Source organism: Acanthopagrus latus, chromosome 10, assembly GCF_904848185.1.
Source record: "Acanthopagrus latus isolate v.2019 chromosome 10, fAcaLat1.1, whole genome shotgun sequence".
NCBI lineage: Eukaryota > Metazoa > Chordata > Actinopteri > Spariformes > Sparidae > Acanthopagrus > Acanthopagrus latus.
Window position 1 is genome coordinate 20907510 of NC_051048.1, and position 13357 is coordinate 20920866.

Here is a 13357-nt window from a genome sequence, read left to right on the forward strand (position 1 = left end):
AATTACAAACTATATTTAACTGTAGTGATTACTGTACATGCTCTTAACCTGCACCGTCCTGGAGATAAAACAAACTGTGAATATGAAGCCAATGATCAGATTTCAATCAAACTTACACTGAAACACCTTGTTCCTGACTGTGTTTTCATAAATTCACAATGATTGTGAGAGCTGCAGGAGTCTCATTCATGCACGTAATATACACAGCAAATGATAAAGTAGCTCATGCACATCGATACGTTGATGATCCCACTCTCTGATTTTACTATAGTTGCCCCCAAAGTTTGAGATTCACCACACTATAACAGAGTTGTTCTCAAAGTAAAGATATTGAGCTTTCAGTGCATGAATGTCGATGTGATTCAATGAGATGACATGTGTGATACATGAATGTTTTCTGATTCAATCTTCTACACAAAGCATCCAGAGTTAGTCGCACAGCCTAACACGTCTTCCCGCCAGCGTTAGAACCTCACTGCACTGTTTCAGAAGCAAACAGCATCATAGAAAACATGAAAACAACACAAAAAATACAATCAGGTTCTCGTCTTGAATAGTTGTGGAGCAGCAACCAGTTTCGTCTGTTGACTTCCTCTTTGTGTCACGGTCTGGCCCAATTGGTACAAAGGGGGAAAGGGGGGAGTTAACAGAGTGGAGGAGGGGTCCGTGTGCTGGTAGCGAGGGGCATCAGTAAAGTGTTAGCGTCAGGTTAAAAAGGTAACTGGGTCCATGGAGGAATCAGCTGGAAGGACGCAGGATTTAATCTTGCTCTCAGTTTTAATCAAGAAAATGGAAGGATTCAGTTAGAGGGAGAGATTTAAGCATCGATTATATCAATGATCACTACGTTTATTTGTATGTTTCACCTGTGATGTATTATCTAGAAGAGGCTGCTTGCTGTCAGGAAGTTAGTAAAGTAAATATGTTGGTGCGTGATGTGTTCATAAATGGAAAATGTAGTTGCGATTAAAATAAGGTGTTGATGGTTCTCAGGCTCTCGGGTCATGCACGGCTGGCTCAGTGATGGCTGAAGGTGAGCGGCATGCATGGGTAAGAGGTGGAGGAAGAAGAGAAATACTGTACCAATTGGCATGGGGCATCCAGCCCGTCCAGACCTGGCTGCCCTGGTTCCCCCTTTTCACCCTTAAATCCCCGGAAACCCTGTTTGCAAAGATGACCTAGGAGTGTTACTGGGAGAGAGGTGGACGACCCTTAACCCCCGTGTCCGTCCGCTACGACGGACGCAAGGGGCGGGGACGAAGGAGGAGCGGCCCTGTGAGCTGGCTGATACCACGATCCAGCCAAAATTACATGTTTTTCAGCCGTTAATGGCGTGTTTTTGTGCCTGGACTGCAGAGTTGAAGGAGAGTAAGAGATCCTGTGATTCAGGCTGCTGTGGTCTGGTGGAAGCTGGGTATCTGTTTAGCCACAGGGCGCTCGTCCTCGCCTGGGACGACTGCTCTACACGGCTGGGAGGTGACTTCCAGCTCACAGTTGGGACATACCAATGGGCAGGGTGCATCTAATCCAGGGGCACCCTGTTCTCCTTTCTCGCCCTTAGGCCCTTTTTTGCCCTTCTTTCCCTTCTCCCCCTGTGGATACAATGATTTGGTAAAGTTAACATCATTTTTTTGAACATTTGGGACAGCACTGCTATTAGGAGGGGAGTGATTAAAAAGTGAGGCTGCGACCCACAAAGGAGAAAGAGACATGGTCAATGTTAGATAGGAGAGGAGTCTGAAAACATTCCTCGGGACAGGAGGAGGACAAAAAAGGGGGAATAGTACAGGAGGAAGGAGTCAAAACAGAGCTCACTACCAAAAGGGGTGTCAAGGGCACGAAGGATGAGAAAGAGTAGCAGGGAAAAACCTCCAGAGGGACAGAATTAAATCTACGACACACTGGAAAACGGTCAAACTGTATCCATTCATGTTTGAGTCGGGCTGCATTCAGACCAAATCAGGACGCGTGGCGAGAACGCAGGTCTTCCCGTTCATTCTAACGACGGCAGCCGGTTCTGACCGCGGAGGCGTCGGCTGCAGCCAGTTCCAAAAACAAAAGCTGACTCAGCCGTTGGAGAGGCTCACATCCATGTCACGTTGCAGCGTAAGCGGGTGAGCAGACTGTGCACCAGTTTAAATTACATGCGTGGATGCTGATGATCACTGTAGGACCGGCGTGATTAATCTACGGTGGCAGTGGCACCACCGCAGATCAGTATTTGTAGAAGGTCTGGTTTTGCGCCTCAGACTCAAACCAACTTGAACCGTCTGCCTCACATCCTGGTCGTTTACTGTTATTCTTAATCCGTCGTGGACAATCGCTCGCAGGTAGAACCAGCGTGCTGGCAGCATGACAGCGTAGCAGCGCTGGTTACAGTTAAAGCACCAAACCGTGACGTGACGCCGCACCACACGATTCGGTCTGAATGTACCCCGACTTCTAATGTCAACAAGGAATTAACAAATCAACAATAAAACAGCTCCAAAGTCATGATTCTAAATATTATTCATATGGTTATATAAAGTCTACGGAAGCCCTGAGAGGCAAGTGAGAAAAAATACTACAGAAACTTTTCCCACAACCTTTTTCACATGTGTGAGTGTGTGAGTGCATGCAAGTGTTTCAGAAACTCATTAGTACTCATAACTCACAATTAAAAGGCCTGTTCATAACAGATTCACATTCACTGTTGACAGTCGTTGCCAAGAGAGAAGAAACAGCACTAGGATCTGTTCTGTGTTGGTGAATACAGACACTGATGTACCGAGGAATGGGATACAGTTTCTCAATAACAGAAAACACCTAAGAAACACACTGGAAGTGTTAGTAAGTGTGGAAACATACAGATTTACTGCTGAAAGCTATTAACTACTGTAAAGACAAGCAGGGAGGAGTTATCAACAGGCTCAGGGACGTGTGGAGGGGAACTGTCTCAGGTTTATGTTCATGCATGGAAACAACAGAAACAGAAGGAACGTGATTTCTAAGAGCCTGTTGTCAATGGACTTGTTCGGTCTAAGATGTCGAGAATCACTCACTCGATGCCTCGCAGTGAGATCTGACTTGTGATTTGAAGAAATGAGATGGAAAATCATTTAAAAGTGGAGAACAAAAGCTGGACTGAGTGGACTGAGGATGGTATTTTATGCAGACGAGTTGTTCCTCTGTTATTTATTTAAAACTAATTGAGTATATTCTTTGAGAAAGTAGAAAAATGCTACAAAAAACACTTAAATTAAGATAAAATTCATTTCAACCACTCTATTCCTTCCAACAACCATATACTCTATCTTTACCCAGTGATGTTAAACTGAGAAGAAAACGATTAGAAAGTAGCGACACAAAACACGTCCACGTTATATTTCCTATCACTGTCCATTGACATCAGTCGTCTGTTAGGTTAAAGGGTTGACACGCCATAGTTTCCTCTCTACATCTACCTTTTCGCCTCTTTCCCCAACGTCGCCTGTCTCCCCCTTTAAGCCCGGCAACCCCTGCAAAAGCACAGCTCCACTTAAATACTAGCCGCTGTGCAAAGACACGAGACTGTGTTCTGACAGAGCTGAAGAAAACACATCAGGGTTTGAAAAAAAGAATGAATGCTGAGAGGGTGAAAAGTCAGGTAAACTGAGAGGAAGCAAGAGAAAGTGGAGACAAGAAGAGCAACAAGAAGAAAATCTCACCGCTGCTTTGTTTGTCTATAAATATTGTATTTTACCAACATGTCATTAGCTTTTAAATATAGAAAAACTCTATGAGAGAAGCAAACATCTTATTGACACAAGGTTTGGGTCAAAAGCTTGAACTGGGACAAAAAACTCAGCTGTCACTGATTAACTCAGGTAAACTCAGTATGACGTGCAGAAGTATCAGGACTAATGCTGAGATTATACAATCAGTCATTTCTGCTGTTTTTTGTATCTTGAATCAGCTGGATTGTAGTAAATCACTCTGACTTCAGCTCTACAGAATGTATTTCTGTTACAGTTACGTCTTGGTTGTATTTGATGATTAACGAGACAGGCCTGTATTGCATAATGTTACTTATATTATTTGGAAAAAAGTTAAAATAAAATGATGAACTGAGCCATTACAAACAATAAGTTGTGCACGAGAGTTTGGTTTCTTTGTGCGTACAGAGCGGTGTCCCATCGAGCTGCATATTAAATAGGAATAATTATCTTTTTCATCCCTTTCATGACTTTTCTTCTATATTTAAAAGCTTTTTAGCCAACTACTCCCATAGTGGAAGACAGCAGCTGATTCTAAGAGAGAGAGAAAACTGAGAAAACAAAGACTTACATCCAGGCCTGGTGTTCCAGCAGCTCCCTGCAAGGACAGAACATCAGTCAGATCAAAACATTTTCAATATGTTAGAAACAAAAATGATTAGAGACCATATTCAGTTTAAGAAGGGGCACTATGAAGGAATTTGTATTAATTCACACGTGTTAATCACTTTTTTCTTGGCCTTTTATGAGCAGATTGTAACATGACATCTCTCTGGTGCCTCATTTCAGTTCCTCTTTCCACTCTGCTAACAGAGAGCATCAGTAGCTAACGTTAGAATGGAGCCTGCTAACATGAACGTAACATCATCCTCATCATACTCACTGGTAGTCCATACGGTCCTCTTGGGCCGGGCTCGCCTTGTGCTCCTTTCTCACCCTGACAACGGAGGAATCACAGTTGCAGTCACGTGGTTTGTGCAGTAGACACAAGTTAAAACATCAGCTGTGAAAAACAATTAAATGTCGACTCACTATGTCGCCCTTCGGCCCAGCTGGACCAGCGAGGCCTGGAGGCCCATCCATGCCCTGCAGAGAGTAGCAGAGTCATGGTGAGTTTATATCACTGGACTACTGCACGTTATTCAAAATAAGACACAACTGACAACAGATAGAAAGCAGAAAAGAAATAATAATTCATGTTTAGCATCCACCTTTGGACTCCCATCTGGTCTGACCTACAGCCAGCACACAGAGCTGCTGCTAGTTCACGTGCATAGGCCACAAAGGACGTTTACAACACTGCTGACACAGTTAATGTATGAGTGTGTGTTAATGCTGAGTTAATGCAACACGGGACAAAACGAGAGCCTTGAAAAAAAAAAAAAAAAGCCTGCTGACACAGCGCTCTGCATGGTCGCTATCCTGAGAACGTCAACGCAGCGTGGCTTAATTCAACTCATGACACTAATAAGATGTGAACATCCAACAAAAGCTTGTATACGTTTCTCTTGAGTCACAGTGAAATACAATAAGATGGGATGATGGTGGTAAAATATTTGAGGGAAGAAGGGAGACTGCATGGAGGGAGAGAAGTAGGCAGAAGTTGGGTGGTGAAGCCTCTTGGTCACATGACACTCACCCTAATTCCGGGCTTGCCGTCCAAGCCGGAGGCTCCCTGTGTGGTTATGGAGGTATGAGTGACATGAACAAGGCGGGATTAGTACCAGATGAACACTGTTATTAGGACAGGTTGATGGCAGGGTTTACAACAACTAAATTACACTGTGTGTTACAGGGAGCTCGCAAAAATAGTCAGCCGGGGCACATGGAAATGAGGACAGAAGATGGAGAAGGCCGTATAGACACACGCACGCGCACACACACAGACGCACACACAACGCACACACTCAAAATGTGTAAACAGGTCTAAACAGAAAATGAGAGAATTTCTATAAATGTCTGAGGAAATAAAGGACAGGGCTTCGTGGCTGGAGATATCCCATGATGCACGGCTGTACTCACGGGGAGACCCAGTGGTCCGCGGTCCCCTTTGTGTCCTGGTTCCCCTCGAATGCCCTTCACACCGTGCAAACCGGGTTCCCCCTGGAAAAAAGTTAAAGAAGCAGGGAAGTGAACAAATATGACCAAAGTATCAACGTTAGGGTTAGTAGATTTAGACTTTTTATTCTGTTATATTTATCGAAAATCATCCTGACCGCAATCAATAATTCAGAGCTCCGACAAATAAATAAAACTGCTAATAATAAAACTGTGACCGCTGCAGGCCTTTAATAAACCCAACCAATCATCTGAACATGCTGCCGGTCTGCAGACGAGCCTGCCTGCAGGCTGGGCAGCAGCGACGCCGGGGAGAAGGTGGGATTTTTACAGATGGATACTTTTAAAATGTAGTTTGTTTTTGTTGGTTTCTAACAGTACTAAAAGGTGAACTGGGCATTTCTGAGGGAAGACAGTTGATTGTGAACTAACTATCTTCATCTGCTCACCGTGACTGAGCAAAAAGTACAATATTAGTCTCCAAAACGGAGTAAGTGGAAGTCTAAAAATAGCAGTACCACTTCCTCCTGACATCCCTCCAACATGCCATCAAGCCCTTTTGTGTCTCGTAATAAACAGACTTCCAGACTTCACCGCTGCTTTGTGTCTGTAAACCAAAGTAAGCTGCTGTAATCGTCCCTCATTACTCCTGAGCACGTGCTGGTTGTTAAACCAAACGGTGCTCAGATGCCGCTGCGATGGAAAAATCCCATCTGAAGACTGATTAAAACTTCACGAGGAGCACTTGTTACAGCAATGATGCCAGTTCAGCACGAGGAAAAGCAAAGATGCATCAACGTCTAATAATTGGCGTCTTAACACTCGTCTCAAGGTTGTTGTGATTTAAGATTAACACTGAAATGTTTCACTTTCACAGCTGTATATGCAAATATTTAACTGGAAGGTTTCAAATAACGTTAACTCTTTAAACAACAATGTTTACTACATTTACAAAATAACTGTATAAAATTGCCTGTGTTCGAGTAAAGACAATCAAAAACACTGAATGTTAAGTGTTTTCATGCATGTAAAGCATTACTGAGACTCACCTTGGGTCCAGGGAAACCATGGGGGCCCTGAAAACATGAAAACAATATTCATTTGTGGCAGGTCTCATGATGAACTACCTTTGTAGCTTCATTTTTACAATTTAACCAGTTTTTTTTTAATCTTTCCTTCCTCCCCTGTTTGTCCAAATCACAGTCATTACAGGTAGTGCTGAACCACAGCTTGGATTCCTTTTGTGAACGTGCACCACAGCTTCACACAGCGCTGTAAACGCTTTGTGTCAAAGTGTGATTAATTCTGACACCATCACAATAAGAGACTATAAACGGGTTGGACTTGTTTGCTGGAGGCAGCAGAAAAGTGTTGAGTGTTGCCACATTATGCGGCGCCTCATTACATTACAATCAGTTGTTCAGAGTCAATATTGTGTGCATCCGGTCATGAATGGTGTGACGTTTATATCATGAAATTAATTAGGTTTTGGGACATGAGGTTTTAGAAGCGCTCACCATGGGTCCTGGGGGTCCATGGGGCCCTGGTGGTCCTGGAGGACCGCTGATCTGCAACAAATCAAACAGATCTTGTATAACTACAAGTGTTTCAACTGCAGTTCACATTATCGGTGTCAACGTTTGGAGTGACCGGCATCTTGAGTCAGGATATTTCATGTGACTTACTGAGGGACCCTGAGGACCTGGTAGACCTGAATCTCCCTTGTCCCCTTTGAACCCGTTGACACCCTGAGCAACAAAAGATTCATGAAACATTTGTGGCTTATATCTGAAAAGATGCCTGAAGCGTCATCAACAAATATTAAAGAAATTATTCAAGTGGATTCTTACAGGAAGGCCAGGTAAACCAGTGGTCCCTTTCTCTCCTGAAGCTCCAGGCATTCCCATGTCTCCTTTGGAACCCTTGTAGCCCTTAAAGTGGAGGGACAAAAACTGTTCAGTGGTGAAATCACAACCTTACAGAAGAGACTCACAAGGCAGCATCACCTGCATACGCAGTAAGATACTCCCTCTCTGAAAACCCACTGACCTGCTGACTCTTTAGCAAATTATATGAATGCATCAAATCAGAACAGCTTCAAATGAAAACTATCAGCTAAAACACCGTGGTGAAGGGCGTGAAAGGCAGGTGAAAAATAAGTATAACAGAGTAAGAATTGCGTCTTCCAGCTTTCTGGAGGCTCCATGAACAAACTGCATGAGGTTCATGAGGCGCTGGACTGCAACAAGCAGCGTCACACTGCTGTTGGATGAAAGTTGTTTTTGCTTATGTGAATTTTTGGAACAAGTACAGTTGCAGATGTTTTTAGCATGATGATGGACTTACTCTTTCACCGTCGAGTCCAGGGAGACCAGGCATACCACGATCCCCCTGAGAGAAGAGAAGAAGACATCAGACCAAAGTCAACTCTGACCATGTAAATGAACAATCAAACATTTCAAAATGTTTACCTTAGTGCCCTGCGGTCCCATCGGCCCTTGAGGTCCAGGAGGACCCTGAACACAAGAAAGATCCAGGAGATTATAAGATTTCTACTCACTCTAAAATCACTTTTGAGTGGGATTAACCAACTCAATACAAATGTGTGGATTAAATAAACTGAGCTGACCATCACAATGACATGACTCGCAAACAGCACATAAACGTTAGCAATCTGTTATGAATCATGATGTTCAACTGAAAGACACATGCCACAGTCTAAAAATGTCCCCTACAGAATAATAACATTCTCATTTTAAGAGACGAGTGGTGCATATTATGATAAAGATCATGTTGGACTCAAACCATCAGTTTCAAACAAGTTCAACTTAAAGATTTAATGTTTTCTTCTGGAATGCTGCAACCAGAGTGGCAGCCTGAGATGAAACACACAGCGAACAGAAGAAAACTTTAAAGGTGCAATATGTAAGAATTGGCCACCACCCAAATTCATACCCCTGCATAAGCAAATATGGGGGCGGCATATCACCAGAGTAACCGCTAACTGCAGCTAACTGTAGCTAACTGTAGCTGCTAGTAGTTAGCTCAGTTAGCCTTGCAGTTGGTGGTACAATACACACTGTCAAACGTATCATTTCTTCCAATTCTGTTCATTTTTTCAATGTTTGAAACTAAAATTCTTACACATCACACCTTTAAAAATGTTAAGTGGTTCAGTTCAGTATATATGATGCTAAACATGCCGATCATCTACCATGACAACCTACATATATAATATATATTGTTGCTTCAATCAGTCTGGTATGAAAACGTCTCACTTCCACAGAGAAACTTCAGACACAGATGAAAATGACTTTTACTTCAGGTACTTTAAGACTTTTACTTGAGTAATAATATGAACATGGTATAACTGGGTGAGTTTTGGAAAACCCCTTCTCAGAGGTGGTTTAAAGCAACATTATGTAACTTTCTGACCTTAAAATAACAGCTTCAAATGTATGTGGATGGCACAGTGTCGTGTCGTAGGATGAATGGTGTCTCTGCCCTCCGTCACTTGTTTCTGCACACTGTAACTTCAGTGACACGGCAGCAGCACCGCAGCTTCAACAGTGAAGTCCAAGACTTAACACTGTGATGACGTAATGAGTTTGGTATGTAATTAGCACCTGTATTACATCTCACTGGGCCAGTTTCTACAGAATGTTGCTTTAAAAAGAGATGTTTTACTGACATTCAGGAGACGACCAACAACTCAGGCAGCCCGTCAGTCACACAGAAGCATCAACGCAGCACTGAACACGGTCTCATTCGCTGTTAAGCAAACATGTGGCCGGCTGATGGAGCACAAATACAACAAGGTGGGGGGGGAACCGAGGAGGTGGGGACTGGGTCGGGCCCATGCGAGGACGAAGATGAATCACTTGTGCAGACGACACAAGAGTACACAGAATACACAGAGCCGAATTACCGTTACTGTAATAGTGGTAATCTTCTGCAGTGGGCCAAAGGAGTGGAAACAGGGAGGAGGTGAGAGATAAGATTGCAGAGGTCACACAGAGAGGAAACCTTTGTGTCAGCACATTTCGACACACCCTCATAATTAGGTATTAATTACAGAGTGATGACAGATGTTAGCCTTGCATCTGTAGAGGACGAACCCTGAACACCGTTAATTTAAGGAAGACATTTCATATTTTTAAACCAGAATTAAGTCAAACCACAGCACCATTAACATCCTTATCTTGTACGTAACATGTGAGTGTGAGGTGTCGCTGGGCCTCTTGTATAGGCAGGTGAAGGTAATGCCAAAGGTGAGTTAAGTCACCACTCTGACCTGTAAAGCCTCCTGAATGTTTCCGTTGTAGTCGATGATTTCAGTGGCTCCCTGGTCTCCTTTCTGCCCGGGGGGCCCCTGCACATTATCCACATTCAGAAAACACATTTTAAACATGTGGTGTTGGTCCAGCTGACAGAAGGAAAACACAAGAATTGAACTCACCTGTCCAGGAGCATTATACATTTCTACAAGTCAGAAACTCTCTTCAGAGAAATAACTGAGAGCAGCTGGCTGAGAGATTTGAAGGAAAGGAACTACCTTCAGCTTCTCTTTAGCATGGCAACACGATCTAAAGAATTGGGATTTTGAAATGAAAAGACGTGTGGAACTGGAACTGAACAAAGGGAGTTTGACTGGAGGGTTAAAAGCAGATATATCTGCAGAAGTCATGTACATTACAGGCCGGCCCAGATCTGCAGGGCTGCTGAGAGGATGTCAAGAGGAAACACAACTAACCTTGGATATAAAAATAAACCTTGACTCTTAATCATTTATTCTATTCTGATGAGTTGTTAGTCATTATGGAAAAGGTCACAGCTGATAACTGGCACGTTTTTGCAGGATTTAGTCACCTTATATATCAATATAATATAATATAATAAATAAATAAATAAATAAATAAATAAAAATAATACAAAATATAAATACACAGCACAATCATCCTGCCTTGTCTTTCATACTGTAAACCCGATTCAATGAGTAACATCTGAGAAAGGAAACACAAATCATCGTCATCGTGCCTCCTTTCCTACAGCTGCTGAGGTCTGACTGCTGCCCCCTGGTGGTGGTCAGAAGTTTGTTACACTAACAATAAGAGCCAGCAGTGCAGCGTGTCATGGGGAATCAAAGATCTGAATGTTTCTCAGCATGCAGCATTTAGAAATCTGTCGAGAATGGGGATATTTGAGGCGTTAATCGAAGTTAATATAACTGCTTACCCTCGGGCCGACAGATCCCAAGTCTCCTTTATCTCCAGTCTCCCCCTGACGAGAGAAGACAAACAGAGTTACCTTTTACTGATATCACAACATGATAATGGCCTCAGGTAATTTTACATACAGTATAATTCCACATGTACCTGATTATTGTGGTTTAACAAGCTCTGCTGCATGACAATAAAGTATAACAGTACTGCTGGAAAGTAACTCACTTTTCATCATCTGTTTTATTTTAAAGGACGGCTATTTAAATAAACTGAATGAACCTGCAGTAAAAATTCAACAACACCAATAATAATCAGTGTGACAATGATTCAAAGCTCCACCAGCACTGAATTCTTCTCTCATGTCTGCAGCGATGTAGTTTCACACAGCCTCAGTGTTTTACTCACAGAATTCAGATTCAGAATACTTTATTAATCCCCGGGGGGAAACTGTGACTAAAACAACAGAAAACCTCAAATGGAGGAAATCCAAGATCTGGATCACCTGCAAAATCTCATTAACAGCTAATTAAGACGCCATGTTCTCCAGATTTAAAAGAAAACATAACTGCCACTCTCACCTTTGACCCTTTAGAACCAGGTGCACCGGCCTCTCCTTGTGAGCCCTGCCATCAGTACAAAAACAGTCATGATTTGAGGGACACTACAAAAATAATTGCGAAGTACTTGAGACGTAAACACAAATTGAAAAAGAAAATAAAGCAAACCATCTTAATGGGTTCAAGCAGATCCTTCATAAAAAATTCAATGCATTTATATTTCTCAGAGGAAATATCACGAGCTCCTCCTGAGGGAGCGACACAGTCAGCGGCACTAAAACACGCAGCTTTTAATGTGACATAACTGCCGAGCAGTGCAGGAAGTGTTTATTTGAACTCTGGCGTTGATAAAGCAGAGTTCACAGATCTGTGGCTCGTCTGAGTTTAGACTGGAGCGTCAGCCACCTGCCAGACATAAACAGTGGTCAACTCATTTAAATCCAGTTTACTTTACATACTCTCCTGGGAGAGCCGTCAACTTATTACAAGGCTGCGGTGGTTCAGCCGGCTCTCTTTGTTAACATCACTGAATATTTGATGCACTGAATGAAGCCTCGCTCTGAGGATGCACTCTCCTCTTCATGACATGTGCCTGAATGAGCGAGACTCTAGATGGCAGCAGAAGACTTCAGTGAACAAGCAGTGACACCCTGCTGAGTGATCCAGCTCGTTTAATTCAAATCATCTGTGTGTGTGCAGACAAGCTCTTAAAGGTGCAATATGTACAAAAAAACATACATTATGTAAAAATGTGTACATAATGCTCCTTTAAGAGCATGTTTGCAACAGCTGAGACAGCAGCTACAGTTATCCTGATGTCGAGGTGACTCTGCTGATTCTACCTCCTGTGTGTTCAAACTCAACAGGTGGCCACTTCTTACATATTGCACCTTTATATAACTCACCTTTGGGCCAATGGGTCCAAGTTCTCCTCGTTCACCCTTTCCTGGGGGGCCGTGGTCGCCTCTCTCACCCTGACAGACAGAAGAAAGGTCAGTTAATGCTGTTCTCCTGCAAACTGTTTGAAATAAATGTGTGAGAACGAGTGACGAAGGCTCAGTTTCTCCATCTTCTGTCGCTGTGAGTGATGCATCTCTGCAAACATCAGGTATGAACTTCACTTCCCCTCAGACATTAAACAGGTTTGACACGGAGGACGTCCGCTACCCTGATGTGTTCTGCTTACTCAACAGATTTACATGGTGAATCGTAGATATCTATGCTGACTCAGCACGATCTGCTTGAACCCTCGACAAGGTGTAAATGCAACTCTGAAGAAAAGCACAAAACCTTCACCTGCAGCAGACGTCTGTGTCCTACAGTTCAGCATTCACAGCAACATGCAAATTCTCAGTAGTGATGCGTGAGTGTGCATTGACTGATGACGTGGAGTGACTGCAGTCAGCCAGTAGAGGGCGATGTGGTATAACCCAGAGCTCAGACTCCCTGCTACTCACTGCTGAGACTTCAAGCCAAGTGGGACACAGGCATTATTCAGCTGCGTTGAGTCGTTTAGGTTTCAGGTTTTCTCTCCAAATAATCGCTCACTAATGATAACTTAATGGCACGGACTCGAAAATAAACCTGTCAGACCCTGAAGGCAGACACAAGGAAAAAGCATCAGATGAAATAAGTGCTGCAGCGCTCCTTCTTTCAGCTGACTTATACACTTATATATCTTGGCTATCGATGCACTGCAAACAGCCTGATGCAAAATGCAAACGCTAACGCCAGCTAGTCTGAGATATCACTGCTGGCTCGCCGGTGTGATAATGTCTCGACCCAA

At 43.2% G+C, this 13357-nt stretch overlaps 1 protein-coding gene across 9 annotated transcripts in view; it reads right to left on the minus strand.

Moving 5' to 3' along the window:
- The window catches only part of LOC119027058 (collagen alpha-1(XXV) chain), a 149945-nt gene that overhangs the window by 5158 nt on the left and 131430 nt on the right, over positions 1 to 13357 (minus strand). For 3 of the 9 annotated variants that reach the window (XM_037111862.1, XM_037111864.1, XM_037111867.1), the window contains 18 exons: positions 12477 to 12545; positions 11593 to 11637; positions 11028 to 11072; positions 10087 to 10164; positions 9721 to 9744; positions 8264 to 8308; positions 8139 to 8183; positions 7643 to 7723; positions 7478 to 7540; positions 7310 to 7360; positions 6842 to 6868; positions 5757 to 5837; positions 5374 to 5409; positions 4767 to 4820; positions 4618 to 4671; positions 4306 to 4332; positions 3444 to 3497; positions 1506 to 1592 (listed from right to left, as the gene is read on the minus strand). In XM_037111862.1, the coding sequence (XP_036967757.1) occupies positions 1506 to 1592; positions 3444 to 3497; positions 4306 to 4332; positions 4618 to 4671; positions 4767 to 4820; positions 5374 to 5409; positions 5757 to 5837; positions 6842 to 6868; positions 7310 to 7360; positions 7478 to 7540; positions 7643 to 7723; positions 8139 to 8183; positions 8264 to 8308; positions 9721 to 9744; positions 10087 to 10164; positions 11028 to 11072; positions 11593 to 11637; positions 12477 to 12545 (966 nt within the window). Of the gene's footprint in view, positions 1 to 1083; positions 1162 to 1505; positions 1593 to 3443; positions 3498 to 4305; positions 4333 to 4617; positions 4672 to 4766; positions 4821 to 5373; positions 5410 to 5756; positions 5838 to 6841; positions 6869 to 7309; positions 7361 to 7477; positions 7541 to 7642; positions 7724 to 8138; positions 8184 to 8263; positions 8309 to 9720; positions 9745 to 10086; positions 10165 to 11027; positions 11073 to 11592; positions 11638 to 12476; positions 12546 to 13357 lie in introns of all 9 variants that reach the window. The other 6 variants (XM_037111863.1, XM_037111869.1, XM_037111866.1 and 3 more) reach the window with 6 other exon arrangements.